The 15,315-nt window shown below is 34.8% G+C and overlaps 1 protein-coding gene across 2 annotated transcripts in view; it reads left to right on the forward strand.

The window, feature by feature from the left end:
- Window positions 1-2,397: 2,397 nt before the first annotated feature.
- Window positions 2,398-15,315, forward strand: part of RICTOR (RPTOR independent companion of MTOR complex 2) — a 40,231-nt gene continuing 27,313 nt past the window's right edge. The window contains exons 1-12 of one of the 2 annotated variants that reach the window (XM_050328838.1): window positions 2,398-2,474; window positions 2,723-2,790; window positions 4,474-4,541; window positions 6,457-6,539; window positions 7,199-7,286; window positions 8,256-8,346; window positions 8,487-8,553; window positions 8,661-8,741; window positions 10,482-10,582; window positions 12,026-12,188; window positions 12,606-12,707; window positions 14,880-14,926. In XM_050328838.1, coding sequence (XP_050184795.1) covers window positions 4,508-4,541; window positions 6,457-6,539; window positions 7,199-7,286; window positions 8,256-8,346; window positions 8,487-8,553; window positions 8,661-8,741; window positions 10,482-10,582; window positions 12,026-12,188; window positions 12,606-12,707; window positions 14,880-14,926 — 857 coding nt within the window. In that variant the 5' untranslated portion in view covers window positions 2,398-2,474; window positions 2,723-2,790; window positions 4,474-4,507. Of the gene's footprint in view, window positions 2,475-2,722; window positions 2,791-4,473; window positions 4,542-6,456; window positions 6,540-7,198; window positions 7,287-8,255; window positions 8,347-8,486; window positions 8,554-8,660; window positions 8,742-10,481; window positions 10,583-12,025; window positions 12,189-12,605; window positions 12,708-14,879; window positions 14,927-15,315 lie in introns of those variants that run through there. The other variant, XM_050328837.1, reaches the window with a different exon arrangement.

Genomic DNA, 15,315 nt, shown 5'->3' on the forward strand with positions numbered 1-15,315 from the left:
AACACATCAAAGGCAGTTGTACATTCTTTTGGACAAAACATTCTTTTGAAATATAATGAAGATTTTGTTATAAATGAAAAGAATGATAAACCCATGGAAAACTAGCCCTAAGTTTTTAGGTGCTTGTTGGATATTTTTTTACATCTCATTATAGTGGGAAAAAAGTGACATGGTTGAGTGCACTATAAAACATTGTGTTGTTCCCTTTTTAAGCAGTCAGACAAAAACTTACTTCCTCCTTAGTAATACATCTGCTTAGTGATATTCGTGTTCCATAGTACAGAGTATATGTGTATTTAATTTTCACAAATTGGAAAAAATGTGAAAAAGCTACTCAACCTTTGTAATCAAAGCCTCACTTGGAGGATAGTGAAGACTTGGTGGTACTGGTTGTTTGTTTTGGAGTGACTTTCTTGGTCTTTAGTGTGTGCACAGGGTCCTTAATCTGGTGTGAATTCTGAGTATCCCAACTAGCAGTTGAGGGTTTCCGTGGTGCAGAACATCCTCGGTAGTATAAATGAGCATTGGGTGTTAAATCTGTTTTTCTGTTCTGTCTCAGATTTATTTTAAATTTTTTTAATTGAAGAATGACCTCATTAATGGACACAGGCATTGTTTCCATCTTTGCTTTTCCATTTAACTTGTTTAAAGTGGATGTGGTTGTCTTTTGCTGTGTATATGTAACTTGTGATGAATTATGTTGCAGTTCTATGATGATCAGGTACTGTGCAAAAGAATATAAGGATGTTAGTGAGAGTTGCATTCCAAATACTGTTAACAGCTGCTTCTGTTGACTGTCCTTTTTTTTATATTTTGCAACAGTCTGAGGATATCTCTACAAAGCAGGAGATGCTAGTCTTGGCTAATTAAACAGTTGAGTAGGTATTGAATAATCTGCTGCAGTATGAATGTTCTAGATGAATTTGTAAACTACTCTGTGTCATTGGATAGTGGTCTTTGTTATAAAGAAATTATGGAAAAAAACCTGAAAAAAGTAGTCATAATTCTCACTGCAACGACCATCTTTTAACTTTTTCTTATTATGATAATATGAAAATAAACAACTGGAGCAGGAAGAGAATGCTAAATTAAATTGACAAATGGATTGGAATTGAAGTTCAATTTCAGGAGCAAAAGAAATAGTTATGAGGATTCACCAGGTAAACCAAGTTATAGGTGGAGTGGTCTGTCTAATTGTTTGTAGGAAACAGAATGCTGGTGAATTTATGAGTGTATTTAGAGAAATATTATGGAGAAACCAGAGGGCTTTTTCTTTCTTTTTTTGGCAGATGATCACTGTGAATGCTTCATTGTTCCCCAGTTCTATAACTAATTCTTTGATAGCAGTTGGAAATGATGGTCTTCAAGAAAGAGACAGAATGGTTCGAGCATGCATAGCCATTATCTGTGAACTAGGTAAATAATTTTTCTTAATCTTCAGTTTTGATGTGATTGTCATTAGCAGTATTTGTTTAATAATATTAAAATTAATTAAAATTAATTGTTAAGAGTTCTTAATGGCAGTTTCATGGATTTTAGCAATTAACATGATATGAAACAAAATGACTTAAAATCCCTTTAAGAATAGTATCAGAAAGTTTCAGGTACTCTTCTTTGCATTAAGTTCTGCCCATTTTTTATTTACTTTAAAAACATTTCTGTGCTGCAGTTGGTGTTTCTTAAAACTAGTGGACTGGAAGTAGGGAAAATTCCATACACAAGATGCTGACAAATTTACATGAGTTCAGAGAATTACAAGACATCTTCGTATAAATTCCTGGAGTGGGTATTGTACTTAGCTGGCTTCTGGAAGTCAGTATTTGTGTTCCTGTTTAAAGGCTATCTGGACAGTGGTTTATACTAATTCCCTAGACTTTTTCATTTTGGTGCTGATTTTTGAAGTTTTCCCAAAGTCAATCAGTGGGAAGTAACTTCAGCATTATTTTTGAGATACAAACTTCTGTTCTAAAGAAATAAATGATAAGTTACTGTTATATTGTAGTCTGTCTAGTGAAGCATGAAACCTCTCTGTGGGGAAATCCAGAAACTAACACATGGAAACTTGTTTGGAATTAAGTTAGGAAATGGCCACATGGTGGAGACTGACCAGTATTTTTGCATTTGATAAATTATTCCAAAATCTATTTATTGTCAACCTGTTCCATTAGAAGCTTTACATGTGCCTCAGCAAGGTTCAGGAAAAATAAGATTTATATACTGAAGAGATGACGAGTTTGTCGTATGCCATGAAATGGTTTCTTTCCTATTACTGGCCAAAATGACTTTGTGTTTGTCTTTATTTAGCACTTCAGAATCCTGAGGTGGTGGCTCTTCGGGGTGGTTTGAGTACCATCTTGAAAAATGTGATTGATTGTCAGCTAAGCCGAATAAATGAGGCTCTGATAACTACAGTTTTGCACCTCATTAATCATCCAAAGACCTGACAGTATGTGCAAGCAGATGTAGAGTTAGAGGTGGGTGCTGTTTTACTTGTTTAGAGACAGAAATTAAACATTGTATTGGTAATGAAAATGTTTCATTTTTCTCTCAGATTTCACCCTCTGTGTTAGTGCACAGTGTTTAAAATACAATATTTTAGGCTAAGAGCCTAAAATACATAAAGCAGGAATAATATGGTGGTTTGGAGTGGGACTGAGGAAAGGGCAACAGCAATTTAACTGTATTTTCATGTGAAAATAATGCATGTCTTTCTTTTGTTTAGCGAATTTTAGCCCCTTACACAGATTTTCACTACAGGCATAATCCAGACACAGCAGAAGGACAACTCAAGTAAGTGTTAGTGCTGCTACTTGTGCTCCCTATTATATTGGTATTAAGCTGTTCTTTTCAAATACTAATTTTCTTGAAGTTGAATATGGTAGTCTAGAGTACAACTTCCTAAAATACTGTTAAGCATTTAAGATTTGACCACAACAGCCCCCTGCAGCGCTACAGGCTGGGCACAGAGAGCAGCCAGGCGGAAAGGGATCTGGGAGTTTGGATTGACATTGATTGAACATGAGCCAGCAGTGTGCACAGGTGGCCAAGAAGGCCAATGGCATCCTGGCCTGCATCAGGAACAGTGTGGCAGCAGGAGCAGGGAAGTTATCCTTCCCCCGTACTCAACAGTGGTGAGGACACACCTTGAGTACTATGTCCAGTCTATGAGACTATGTCTGGGGCCCTCAGTTCAGGAAAGACATTGAGGTGCTGGAGCACTACCTAAGAGAAGGTTGTAACCAGGTGGGGGTCGGTGTCTTCTCCCAGGCAATCAGCAGTAGGACAAGAGGGCACGGTCTTAAGCTCTGCCAGAGGTTTAGGTTGGATATTAGAAAGAAGTTCTTTACAGAGAGAGTGATCAGGCATTGGAATGGCCTGCCCAGAGAGGTGGTGGTTTCACCTTCCCTGGAGGTTTTTAAGATGAGGCTGGATGTGGCACTGAGTGCCATGATCTAGTAATCACTGTGGGGTTGGATCAAGGGTTGGAGGTCTTTTCCAACCCAGTTAATTCTATGATTATATGATTCTATGATTTAAAGGGACTTGATTTGCCTAGAGAAGAGAGGATCGGGGCACATCCTCCCCGGAATAGCAGACTTTTTGTTACCTATGAAGATGTTATCAAGATGTAGTGTGGCCCTTCATGGTGGTGAAAGGTGGGAGGACAAGCAATAGAGAGAAATTGAAGCAAGAGAGGTTTCAACTTCATATGAGAGTAGCAGGAGGATTATTTTCTGTGAGACCACTCAAGAGTTAGAACAGGTTGTCCAGAGAGGTCCTACAGCCTTCATTCTTAAGAGTTTAAGACCCAACTGGATAATGCCTTAAGTGTTTTACAGGTTCCAAGCTGAATTACAGAAACTTATATAGTTCCCAAAGCTCTAGATGCTGTAAAAGGCATGTGTAATCCACACTACATTTGCTAAATTCTTTCAGGGGAGTTGAACTAGATGACCTTTAAAAGTCCCTTCCAAACCAAACCATTCTATGATTCTATAACCTGGCCTGGTTTGATAACTGTCAACTTCTTTGTGCAGGAATTTGGACTAGAGAGAGACCTGAGATTGCTTCCTACTTGAATTGTTCAGGTTTTTTTAATTATCAAATGGGATTAGAATGGGATCAAATGGGATTAGGTCTGGGAAACTGAATAAGGTCCAATTTTTACGTCCCTGCTGTAGACCCACTGTCCATGGAGGTGCAGAGGGATTCACCTGACCTCATATAGGTGTTTACTTTATGATATTACCCTCCTCCTGTGGAAACTTCCCTGGAAGAGAAAGAGTAACAATACTGAAAAATTCTGTATAGATTGTGTAAATACATATGCATACATGAAGTATTTATCTTGCTCTGGATTTTGTTCCTCATCTAAAATCTCAATTAACTACCATTTGTTTACTTTCTGTGTTAGTAGCACTGTTTGTTTTCTAGTAATTGCCTGCATTGTGACATTTGTTGTTTTAATGACAGAGAGGACAGAGAAGCACGGTTTCTAGCTAGTAAAATGGGGATAGTGGCAGCATTTCGATCATGGGCAGGTAAGATTTGTTTATTTGTCTGAAGCTGGATGATTGGAAGGGTGATTTTACTTTCCAGTATAAATGACATAGAATCTGTCTCACTTGATGTTTCTAATTTGTATCAATACCTTCCTACAATGCTACATGTTTTGATACTGTAAAATTGGAGGATGCATACATAGTTTTCTTTGACTACTAACAAGCTTTTTCCCTCCCTGTGTAGAATACCTTATGAGTTGTATCTTGATGGTCATACCTGACATTTAATGGGTGACAGGACATCATATTATAAAAATTTACCTTTGAGATGGTTTTGCCACTGTGAATGCGAAATGTCTATGTTAAGAGATACTGACAGAATTTAGTTTCATAAGAACCTGCTTTTACCAGCTGCCATAGCTGAAGAGAAATTGCAAATGGATATAGTTTGCAATTTTTCATGTAGAAAACATATCTAAATTAAAAAATAGTGGTTTTTTAATGTTTCTAAATCCTTTCTCTGCCATATTGCAATGTCTAAAATGAAGGTACTGGTTCAGGGACTGGCAATGTCTTTAGTCAAGACAGTGTCTTGCAAATTTAAACTAAATTAGTTAATATAACTATTTACCAAATTTTTGAGTAGGAATTTTGCAGGCTATACGTAGAAAAGATTCAGGCTGTTTTTTGACACTATTTGCTTTAATTTTTAAAGCTCTGACAATGATCACTAAACTTAATTTTAAAATCCAAGTATCCTTCAAGTTTCTTATTTGTTGTTTCATGTTTGGAGAGGAACTGTAGGAAGCCTGGGACAACATTGAAACTTCTAGGAAACAGTTTCTGACAGGAGTGTTGCTGCATCTTCCTGTACTCAGGCACTTAGAACTTAAAACCTGTGCCTGAAAGTGCAAGTGACTGAACAATTGTCCTGGAATATGTTACTTGTTGTGGCACTCCTGCTGTTAACACGTTCATCCTATTTTATGTGACTTATGTTGGAGACTAATGTCTTAGATATTCTTACTACAAAAGTGTCCTTACACTGTCAACCTTGGGAAAGAACATGCTTTAGAATATTGTTTTTGTTTTGACTTCTTCTGTGTGTCTTTTCACCTGTCTGTACATCTGCCATGTAATGCTGTTCTGGTCTGTGTGTTTACCAGTCAGGGTTCTTTTTCAAAGCTGATGGTTACTACCTGCTTTATGCTCACGTGTGATCCTGTCCTTAGAGACAAAACTGGGGCACGGAACAATGACTGCACACACCCAAATCTATTCCTGCACTGCAGTTGGGATGTGGCCACTGTACGCTCTTGCAAAAGGCCTCTGAGGTGCACCGTGGTACATACTTAAATGCCTGTAGTGTGTCTGTGGCCACATGTGCATATCTGAAGTTTTTGTGACATGTAATTTTCGAAATTGAGAACTTCCTTCAAATTCATATAAACCACACTATAGAAGTTCAAGTTCTAGAGTAGGTGATATTTTCATCTCTCTGTACTTTTTAAAGAATAACAGTTCGGGTTTGTTTATGATATCTTAAGACAAAAAGGTGGAAAAATCTAGATTATTTTTGTTAATTTAAAATTGCATTTTGTAGGAACTTGTTTGTTTTCTGGATAGTGTAGTTTCTGTAAGTTTAATCTGTTCTGTGAAATCTGAAGATAAGTGGTCAAGGAAGTGAGCAAGGTTACTGTCTTTGCAGCCATGTTTAATGAAGAGACTGCATAAATTTAGTGTAAGCTTTAAGTGATATGCTGTAACTTATAGAAACAATTTAAAGGTTTTCCCTGTTAATAATGAAATTTTAAACTAAAAGAGTAAAAATTCAGTGTAAAATGACCAATTTTAAGAGACACTTTTATGTAATGTTAAATGTACTGTGTTGAAACATCTGGAGATGAACACTGGTCTCTTGGGGGAATATTATTATGTATTTTATGTTTTCTAGGTATTATCAGCCTGTGCAAACCTGGAAATTCTGGGATTCAATCTCTTATTGGGGTACTCTGTATACCAAATATGGAAATACGGGTAGGTAATAAATATTTATTACTGATGTAGGTATAATATTAAGTGTTTTAATTTAGGTATTCCTAACTTTCTAACAATTCAGTAAACATGGACTCCACAGGTATGAGACCATAATCCTCAAGTTCATTTAACCCCCAAATTCAAGTCTGTAGTTCCATTATAAAATTGCCGTGAGAATGGGAAACATACCATGTATTCTGAGAAAATGGAGGAGAGAAAAGAACAGAAATTAATCATTACTGTGTTCACAAATCAAAGGAAGCTTACAGTAGCTGCAGTTACAAGCTTAAAGCATAATAATCAGAGTTGAATCCAAGGGAAATAAAAACATTTCTTTACAAATTAAACCATCAACAATTAAGTTGATGATGCCAGTTTTAATTTTTCTAAAAATCTGCAATTCAAGTAGCCTGAACCTCTATAGAATTCATTAATGACATTAAGGTACAGTTCAAAATTGAGCAAGCCCCTTCTTTTCTTTTTGTCTTCAGATTATTTCAGTTTATGAAAAAAGAAACAGTTGCACAAATACACAAATGCAACACATACACCACTTTTAGCACTCTATAAAAAATCTCAACTTCACTATTAGTAATGAAAATAAGGACATTTTTTTTTAAAATCTCTAACATTCGTGTTTTGGGGTTTTTTTTTGGTAGCGAGGCCTGCTTGAAGTTCTCTATGATATATTTCGCCTTCCTCTTCCTGTTATCGCAGAAGAGTTTATTGAGGCACTTCTCAGTGTAGGTAGGTATTTAAAAGAGTTCACATAAAAATTCTGTCTGTTAAGCTTTGAAACTTTCACTGTTTCCTCTGTATTGTAAATTGCCTTATTATTAGCTGTTTTATCACTGAATTCATTGGGTACTCAGAAGTCCTCTTTAAAATCCTTTATCAACTGTTAAGTGTAAAGTTTGATAAAGGATCAGCAGTGGGGCATAGTTAGGCATTTACACAAAAGATTGTGTAAACATGTCTCTACAAATTAGACATCTTTGAACTGTCACAAGTGTTTATAATGCGGATGTGTTAGTGAATGTTACAGAAAATTATTATTCAATTTTTTTTATATATTGTGTATTTGCTAGCTATCCCCACTGCACCTTACCAGATTTTTACTTTTTCAAGGGCAAGTGCATGCTCTTTTATGTCTTTATATTTAACCAAGTTAGTGTTTTATCTTTAGAATTACTACTTGTAAATCCAAGATTAGTCTCTACTTTGTATGAGCCTAAAAGGAACAAGTTTTAGCCTTTTAGTGTTCCTGCAATTCTCCTCTTAAAACTCTGATTACAAATGTTTTGTCATGCTATTGATTATAAAAGCTTAATCCTTGTTCCATGTTTATAAGTGAATAAATCATTCTTTGTTGCAAACTTGCTGCTTCAGTGTATATACATTGTACATACATTGTAAAATTTTAGGTGCCAATGGTATTTTCTGTTAAACAAGTTTAATGTGCTTATGAATTGGAAATGTCATTATTTTGGTTTACTCTTAGATACAGTCTTTGTCCTAGCTATCAATATATCCTTGCTTTGTTCAGGAATGTGGGTTAGAATGTTGTTAAAGATCCCTTCTGACAAAATTTTCTGTAATTTGAAACCTGAGGTAACCTTTGCTGTCATATATTATTATTTGCCTACTGACAGCCATTAAAATAACACTATGAAAACCAATGTTAAAATTGCCTTTGTCCATATTTTCTTGTTATAGATCCAGGCAGGTTTCAAGACTGCTGGAGACTTTCTGATGGCTTTGTAGCTGCTGAAGCTAAAACCGTATTACCCCATCGAGCCAGGTCAAGGTGAGGATTTAATGAACTAAGTCTAAACACCTTTTCTTGTTTTTATTTTTTGGTAGTGTTGACAAAATACTTCTTGTTTTCTGACAGGCACAATAAGAAGTGAACTTTGTAAACCATTTCCATGCTTTTTGTCTCCGTAGGCCTGATCTCATGGATAATTACTTGGCGTTAGTGCTTTCAGCTTTTATTACTAATGGACTTCTAGAGGTAACTAATGACTTTGAGTTGGAATAGATGTGTGCTACTTTTTTCCTGTAAGCATTCAAATAAGATGTTATACATTAATATTGTAAAATTTTCTTAACTTTTTGAAGGGTCTGGTTGAAGTGATCACAAGTAGCGATGACCATGTGTCTGTTAGAGCAACTATCCTTTTGGGAGAACTTTTGCACATGGTAAGTTGAATTTGTTGTAACTACTTGTAAAAGTATTTGCTATTATAGCTGTTATAACATTGAATTTGTATTACAAGCCTGGAACATGTAGTTTTCATCAGAATAGTGGATTAATTTACATTACATCTTTTGACATTTCATGTATTAAAAACATTATTAATCAATAGAAAAACCATTTGGAAAGAATTGGAAGTGGTAGAGGTTCTGCTCCTAGGGTCATCGCCAGCTCTGTCTCTCACCACTACTCTTCCTTGCCATAGTAGCCAGTTTTATTTTTAATCTGGAATCCTGCAAACTCACCCATCATTTGCTGTGTTTGGGAAAAGGACCATTGCTGATTTTTCCTTTTCTTAGAACGATGGTAGGTAGCCTTCTGACAGTGTGTGTAGCTTTCTGCTTTCCAGGATAGGCAGGTAAAACTTTTTCCACATTCAGCTCCATGTAGTTTAGGTACTTGGTATTATTCACTGAGGCAACTCCATCTTGGTGGAATGTGTTTTCAGCACTGCTGTGGGTATCTCCAGCTGCAGGGAACCTTTTGCTTCATTCTGCTTCACTCTACCTTACGTAGCTTTTACAGTAGTTTCTCTCCTTCAGCCTAAACTATTTTCATACGGAGGTGATGTCTTGTCCTCTCAAGGAGAATAGCATATACAGCAGAGCATTTTAGACAGTTTTCTTATGTTTTTTAAATCTTTTTTTTTTCCAAATAAACTATTTTGTAAGAGTTAGTAAGATTGTGAACTATGACTTTGTCTTGCAAAAATTCGAATACAAGTTATCAGACATAGTCTGCATGTTTAGACTGTCGACTCTTTTCAGTGGTAGGCCAAAAAACCCAAAGTCACAATCTTCAGATATAGGATTGTTTATTACTATAGTAATTTACATCTCAGGTCAGCAGGATGGACCACAACCACACCAAATCTTTTTGGTTTTGGTTTTGTTTTTGGTTTTTTTTAGCTTTTTTAGTAATTTTTCTTTAAATTATTGATGGAATTGCTTGGGTGTTCAGTCAGTCATTACAAAGTTTAAAAAGAGGAATCTGTAATAATGTTTGTTATTTTTCTGGTTTCCAAATAATTTTGGAATGGTAATGACTGTTATACATTGGTGTATTCTGGAAAGCATAGGTATTTCTTGATTTTCTAAAGAGGTGATTTATTAGTCAAATATGAATTTTATCAGGAAAAGAACAAATGTTTGTATTTTTGTTTAGTTTTTAGAGATGGAAGCAGTTTCCTTATTTTCATTATTCTTCGGTTTCCAAAAATATTTGCAGAATATGTTTATTAAAAGCAGTTGAACATCTAGTACCTTATGTTAATTAATCACTTGGGGTTTTTGTGCAGTAGTGTTTTAGTAGAAATCAGCTTAAATTGTATTTCAGATTTTAGATTTTTTTTAGTACTGTTGTGCACATAACATAAAGAATATCCGATGCTCGCAAGTTTTTGCGTGTTAACACTTAAAAAATCACCAGTGCAAACAATATGGATTATAAACTTCTGAAATCATTTTAAGTTACTTTCAAGTGTATTTGAGGTTGATCAGTCAGATCACAATTCGAAATTGTACTTGTATTACGCTGTGACATTAAGTGAAAGGTAGTTTCATTGTCATTATTTTGTGAAAGTCTTGGGAAAAGTGGTAGATTCTTCAAATGTTGATCCTAAAGAGATGGCTGAAATTGTTGTAATAAGTTATTCTAACTGGTCTTTTTTTGTTTGTTTGTTTTAGGCAAACACAATTCTTCCCCATTCTCACAGCCATCACTTGCACTGCTTGCCAACACTGATGAATATGGCAGCATCTTTTGACATCATGAAAGAGAAAAGACTGTAAGAATTCTAAGTTACATTTAAAAGCATAAAGCTCTATCACAAAATGCCATCTTCTAGATACTTTACACAATTTAAACCTCCTAATGAAAGAAATCAAATAATTTGATAGAATCACATCTTTAATAGATATTTCTTCAACTCAGTGTTCTTAGTTGCTTTTCTTTGTAGAAGACAAATTGAGTGTGTTGGATTTTTACTAATAGGAAATATTTTTGTTAATTACTCTTGCATCTGTCCTGTCAAATCAGTATTCTGATAAATATCATAAAGTTCTGTTTTGTATTTCATTCTGTTGTTATTGATAAATTATAGAATGTTTCCAAACTGCCACTGTGGAATGCTACTTGTAGAGTGCTTCCTAAAAGTGCAGTGCTCTTCTGCTTTTTAGATCTGAAGGTTTCATATCTGTCACTAGAAGATTTTGATATGGAAAAGCACAGTTAGTTTTCAAAAAAAAGACATATCTGAAACTTCAGCAGAGGATATTTCATGTGTTCAAAGCTGTGGGATGAGGGATATGCTTGTGGATTACCTACAGTGCATTTGCTTTTTGGCATTTGTGGACATATCTGATAGAGTAGTAAGAATTCCCATTTCAGTTGGAAGAAAGTGATTTTATAGGAGTGGTAATTTTTATTTGGGCATCTTGATACTGGTCAACACTATGCATTGTTTCCTACCTTGAAAAACTAATCCCTGTTACAGATTGAATTTGCATAATTTAGGTAAGTGACCAAATTCAAAGGTATTTGTTTGAAAATAAAAAAAAAAAAAACCACTCTTCTACACTTTGAGAATTTTTGTTTATGGGGAAGGAAGATAGACTTCTCATTTTTAGACTTCCTTATTTTTATTTGCTCAGCAGGTGGAGTTTGTCTTCTGCTACCACTGTTTTTTAATTAACTGTTTTTGCTCCTGTCAGCTGTCATTTCTGATACTTCATATCTTTTCCTGTAACCCTTGTTACATGCTGCTGCTGAATTGTTTAGATAATAAGAGCAGGAAGCGCACTGTTGATTGTCCTGCCACCCTCAGGGGAAGGAAGAAGGAATAGAATGTAAGAGAAAAACTTTGTTACTGTAAATTGAAGCTAGTCCCATCATCTGTCAATGGCAGAATATTGATCTACTGTGGCATCTCACAATGTAAATCAACTTTAAACTATACAATACCTTCTGTGAGCTGTGACAAGCACTGCTACTTGCAGAGTAGAAGAAAAGTTATCCATAAGGGTCATATTTCAGAGACTCTGAAAGATAATTTTCTGTATTGTTTCAGTATGAGATTGAGGCTTATGGGTATATGAAAACTTACCTCAAGAAAATAACTTCCTTTGCTTCAGAAGAGTTGGTCAGGTCTTTCTTGAGCTGTTTACTCAAGAGATAGTGGTGCTCTTTAGTTTGATAATAGTTGCCAAAAACTGATTTTTTTTTCTCTTAGACGAGCAAGTGCAGCACTCAACTGCTTAAAGCGTTTTCATGAGATGAAGAAAAGAGGACCTAAACCTTACAGCCTGCATTTAGATCATATTATTCAGAAAGCAATCTCAACACACCAAAAAAGGGATCAGTACCGCGTACAGAAAGACATCTTTATTTTAAAGGTATTACCATTATTCATTATTCAAAAGTGAATTTGACATCGTATTTTGGAAACTTGGATCCTCCCCTCCAAGCTTCACTCGTTTAATTCTGAGTCATTTACATGATTTCTTTGTAGTATTTCTTTTTAATCTGTTTTGTCTTTTGGGTACTTATAGATACTATATTGTATTTCTAGACATTGATGTGCAAAACTCCAATAATTTTTAATGGTTTTTGAGACTAGTTTTTTTTTTTTAACTAGTTACTTTTAGATTCTTAATGAAGTACCGTAACCATACAGTTGAACTTCAAATGCAAATTATTGTGAAGCACTGCCCTTCTAATGATTGTGACATGAACACTAAGTATATCATGTGACAAGCTTGAAAAATTGATATGAAGAAACTTACTGTAGTTTTTTCACATCTGTATTCCAGGATACAGAAGAGGCACTCATCATGAATCTTCGAGACAGCCAAGTTCTCAATCACAAAGAGAACCTTGACTGGAACTGGAATCTGATAGGGACCATACTGAAGGTGAGCTTACAAAAAGCATGATAATATTTTGAAGAAATTATTTGGGAGAAAATCTCTGTTTCACTTCTGAGCTTTGACTTTTGAATGTTAATTCCATAGTACATCCAATAATCTGTTTTATTTAGGAAAATTAGGGTCTCATAATCAGAGCTGATGTAGTCTCTTTGTATGCAACCCTTAAACTGTATTCAAAAATGCACTACAGTTAAATTCAGAAGTTTCCTTAATAAGCATGTCTTAAACGTTATATATCTTTGCTTGTATAGAATTCAAGTTTACAGAATTAGCTATATTGTCTTTAAAGCTGCTAATACTTGAAACTGCGGAGGGATACTGCCTTGTTCAGTTTCATAGAGGATTTTTAAATAATTTGAGCTGAAAGTTAAAGCCAGAGATGGGTTCTAGATCAAACTTTAGATTCTTAGTCTGAGCCACATATGAAAACTTCACTGATATGCAATCTCATTGAATGTTTTGAACTAATACAAATACTTCCGTAGCATCAGGTTAATTACAAAATTACTTTGTTTTTACAACATAAAGGTGTTACCTGAGGGGGGGCATTGTTTTAAATATATTTAATGCACAGGTTTTAAGATACTGCCTTTTTTAGTGAGCAGAAAATTTGCTTTCTTTGAGTAAGAAAACTCTAAATACTCAGTATAGTTCAAACCAAAATAGTTCCTGTCATTCTGTGCATCAAAGCCATCCTTTGGCTGAGTAACATTTTCTTACTGTCTGTACTATGTTGATACAAAGATGGTGAAAGTACAAAAAAAGATTGATGGTAACAATCATAATCAAGATTATATTTTTTGGTGGGGTTTTTTGTGTTGTTCATTTGTTTTTAAAACAAAATAAAAGAAATTAAGTAATTCTGTACCTTTCTTTCAGGGACCGATAAACTTGAAAGAGCAAGAATCTTTGTGGTATAAAGACCTGAATATGTACATGACAGTAGCTTTGCTCCACAAGATTTCCAGGCTTTTTTTACAGCAATTATTAGGTTTACTGGTTTACTAGATACCTATTATTATTAGTTGTAGATATTTTTTCCTTTCATTCAGTATTAAAAAATATTATCAGGAAACTGTTTTTCAGAATCTCACTAGTAGTCTGTGTAGTTCTTTGACAGTGGAAGTTTTATGTAGTTAAGGTGTTTTAGTTTTATTGAACTGCAATTTGCATCAAACAGTCAATTTCTCTGCTATCTCAGACGTCCCCAGCAGCTTATTTTCTAGTGTTCTGTCAAACAGTTGCAAATGTCTCAAAAATAGGGAGTTCTTACAGAGTGAGAAGTCTGTGTGTTTTCTGGTTCACTTTTAACCACTTCTGTTCCTGTTAAACTGCACAACACCAGCATAAACTGAGATAATGTTATCAGAATGGTCCATCTTTAGTCCTCTTTAGACATCTGTAGACAAGCAGAATCCAGATTCTGATGTTTCAAATCTGCTATCTCATGTGGCTACTCACCTGCCTCTTACATGTGTGGAGGGTTAGCTCTCTAACCACCTCACTATGAGCATTTCAGGTGGTCCTGTGCTGCCTTTTTTACTTGCCCAGCTTGCTGTGTAAGCTGCTAAAAGAGCTTAGGCAGAAGTGTCAACCTCATCTGTATCTGACAGTATTATTAGTGTAGTCAGTTTTACTGATCATTAACTAATGCATTATATGTCTTAACAACATCTTATAAAGTATCAACAGGGGAGTTTGAGTGCTGTTTTAATAAGCAGAATTTAAGTGAGCTGTAACAGAATAATGTTTATTTTTAAAACAAATCTTACGAATATTGGAAACAACAACCTAAAAATTATTTCCCTATTAATGCATACTAAATTTTTTTATTTGCAGAGAAAAAAACTGAGCAAAATTGTTATCTATTTTTCATCAGCTTTTTGTGGTTTTTCTATTTTCATTAGAATTGTGTCCTCATGCATGTAGCACGTGACCAGCATTGCTTGTCCTTCTCTAGAAAAAAATTGAACAATTCTTGAAGCAGGAAGCGTGGGCTTTTCAATAAAATAAGTGCTTTTTACAGATGTAATGTTAGGTGAAAGGAATCTTGTATTTCTAATTATTAGGTAAATATAACTGATAGAAGAAAGTGAATTCTAGTGACTAATACTGATATACAAATTTCGTATAATGCTATATTTGCTGTTTTTCTAGTGGCCAAATATAAATCTAAGGAACTATAAAGATGAACAATTACACAGGTATGTAAAAATTATTTAGACTTCCTTTGTAGAAAGAGATTTGGAAAAACTGGTTTTTACTATTGCAATAAAATATTTCTTGGATATGTCACATTTCTAAAACTTAACCTACAGATAGGCAGAGAATCTTTGCTGAAAATTTGTGTGATTCAAAACTCAAACTACATTGCTTACTGTGATTTCAGAAAGTGAGAGTCTGTGTTTGCAATCAGTGTTATGTTTCAGAAATGGTTAAGTTAGGTGAATGAAGGTGCTGTTGCTGAATAAATAAGACCATTTCCTGTCAGAACATGAAAATGTGTTTTTCTCAGTAGTGTTAAATGTTATAGCTGGAGAAAACTCACTTTCTAAGATTATTTTTTAACTCTTTGTTAGTCAGGATAATAAAG

Source organism: Myiozetetes cayanensis, unplaced genomic scaffold (assembly GCF_022539395.1).
Source record: "Myiozetetes cayanensis isolate MyiCay16 unplaced genomic scaffold, myiCay2020 scf4, whole genome shotgun sequence".
NCBI classification, from domain to species: domain Eukaryota; kingdom Metazoa; phylum Chordata; class Aves; order Passeriformes; family Tyrannidae; genus Myiozetetes; species Myiozetetes cayanensis.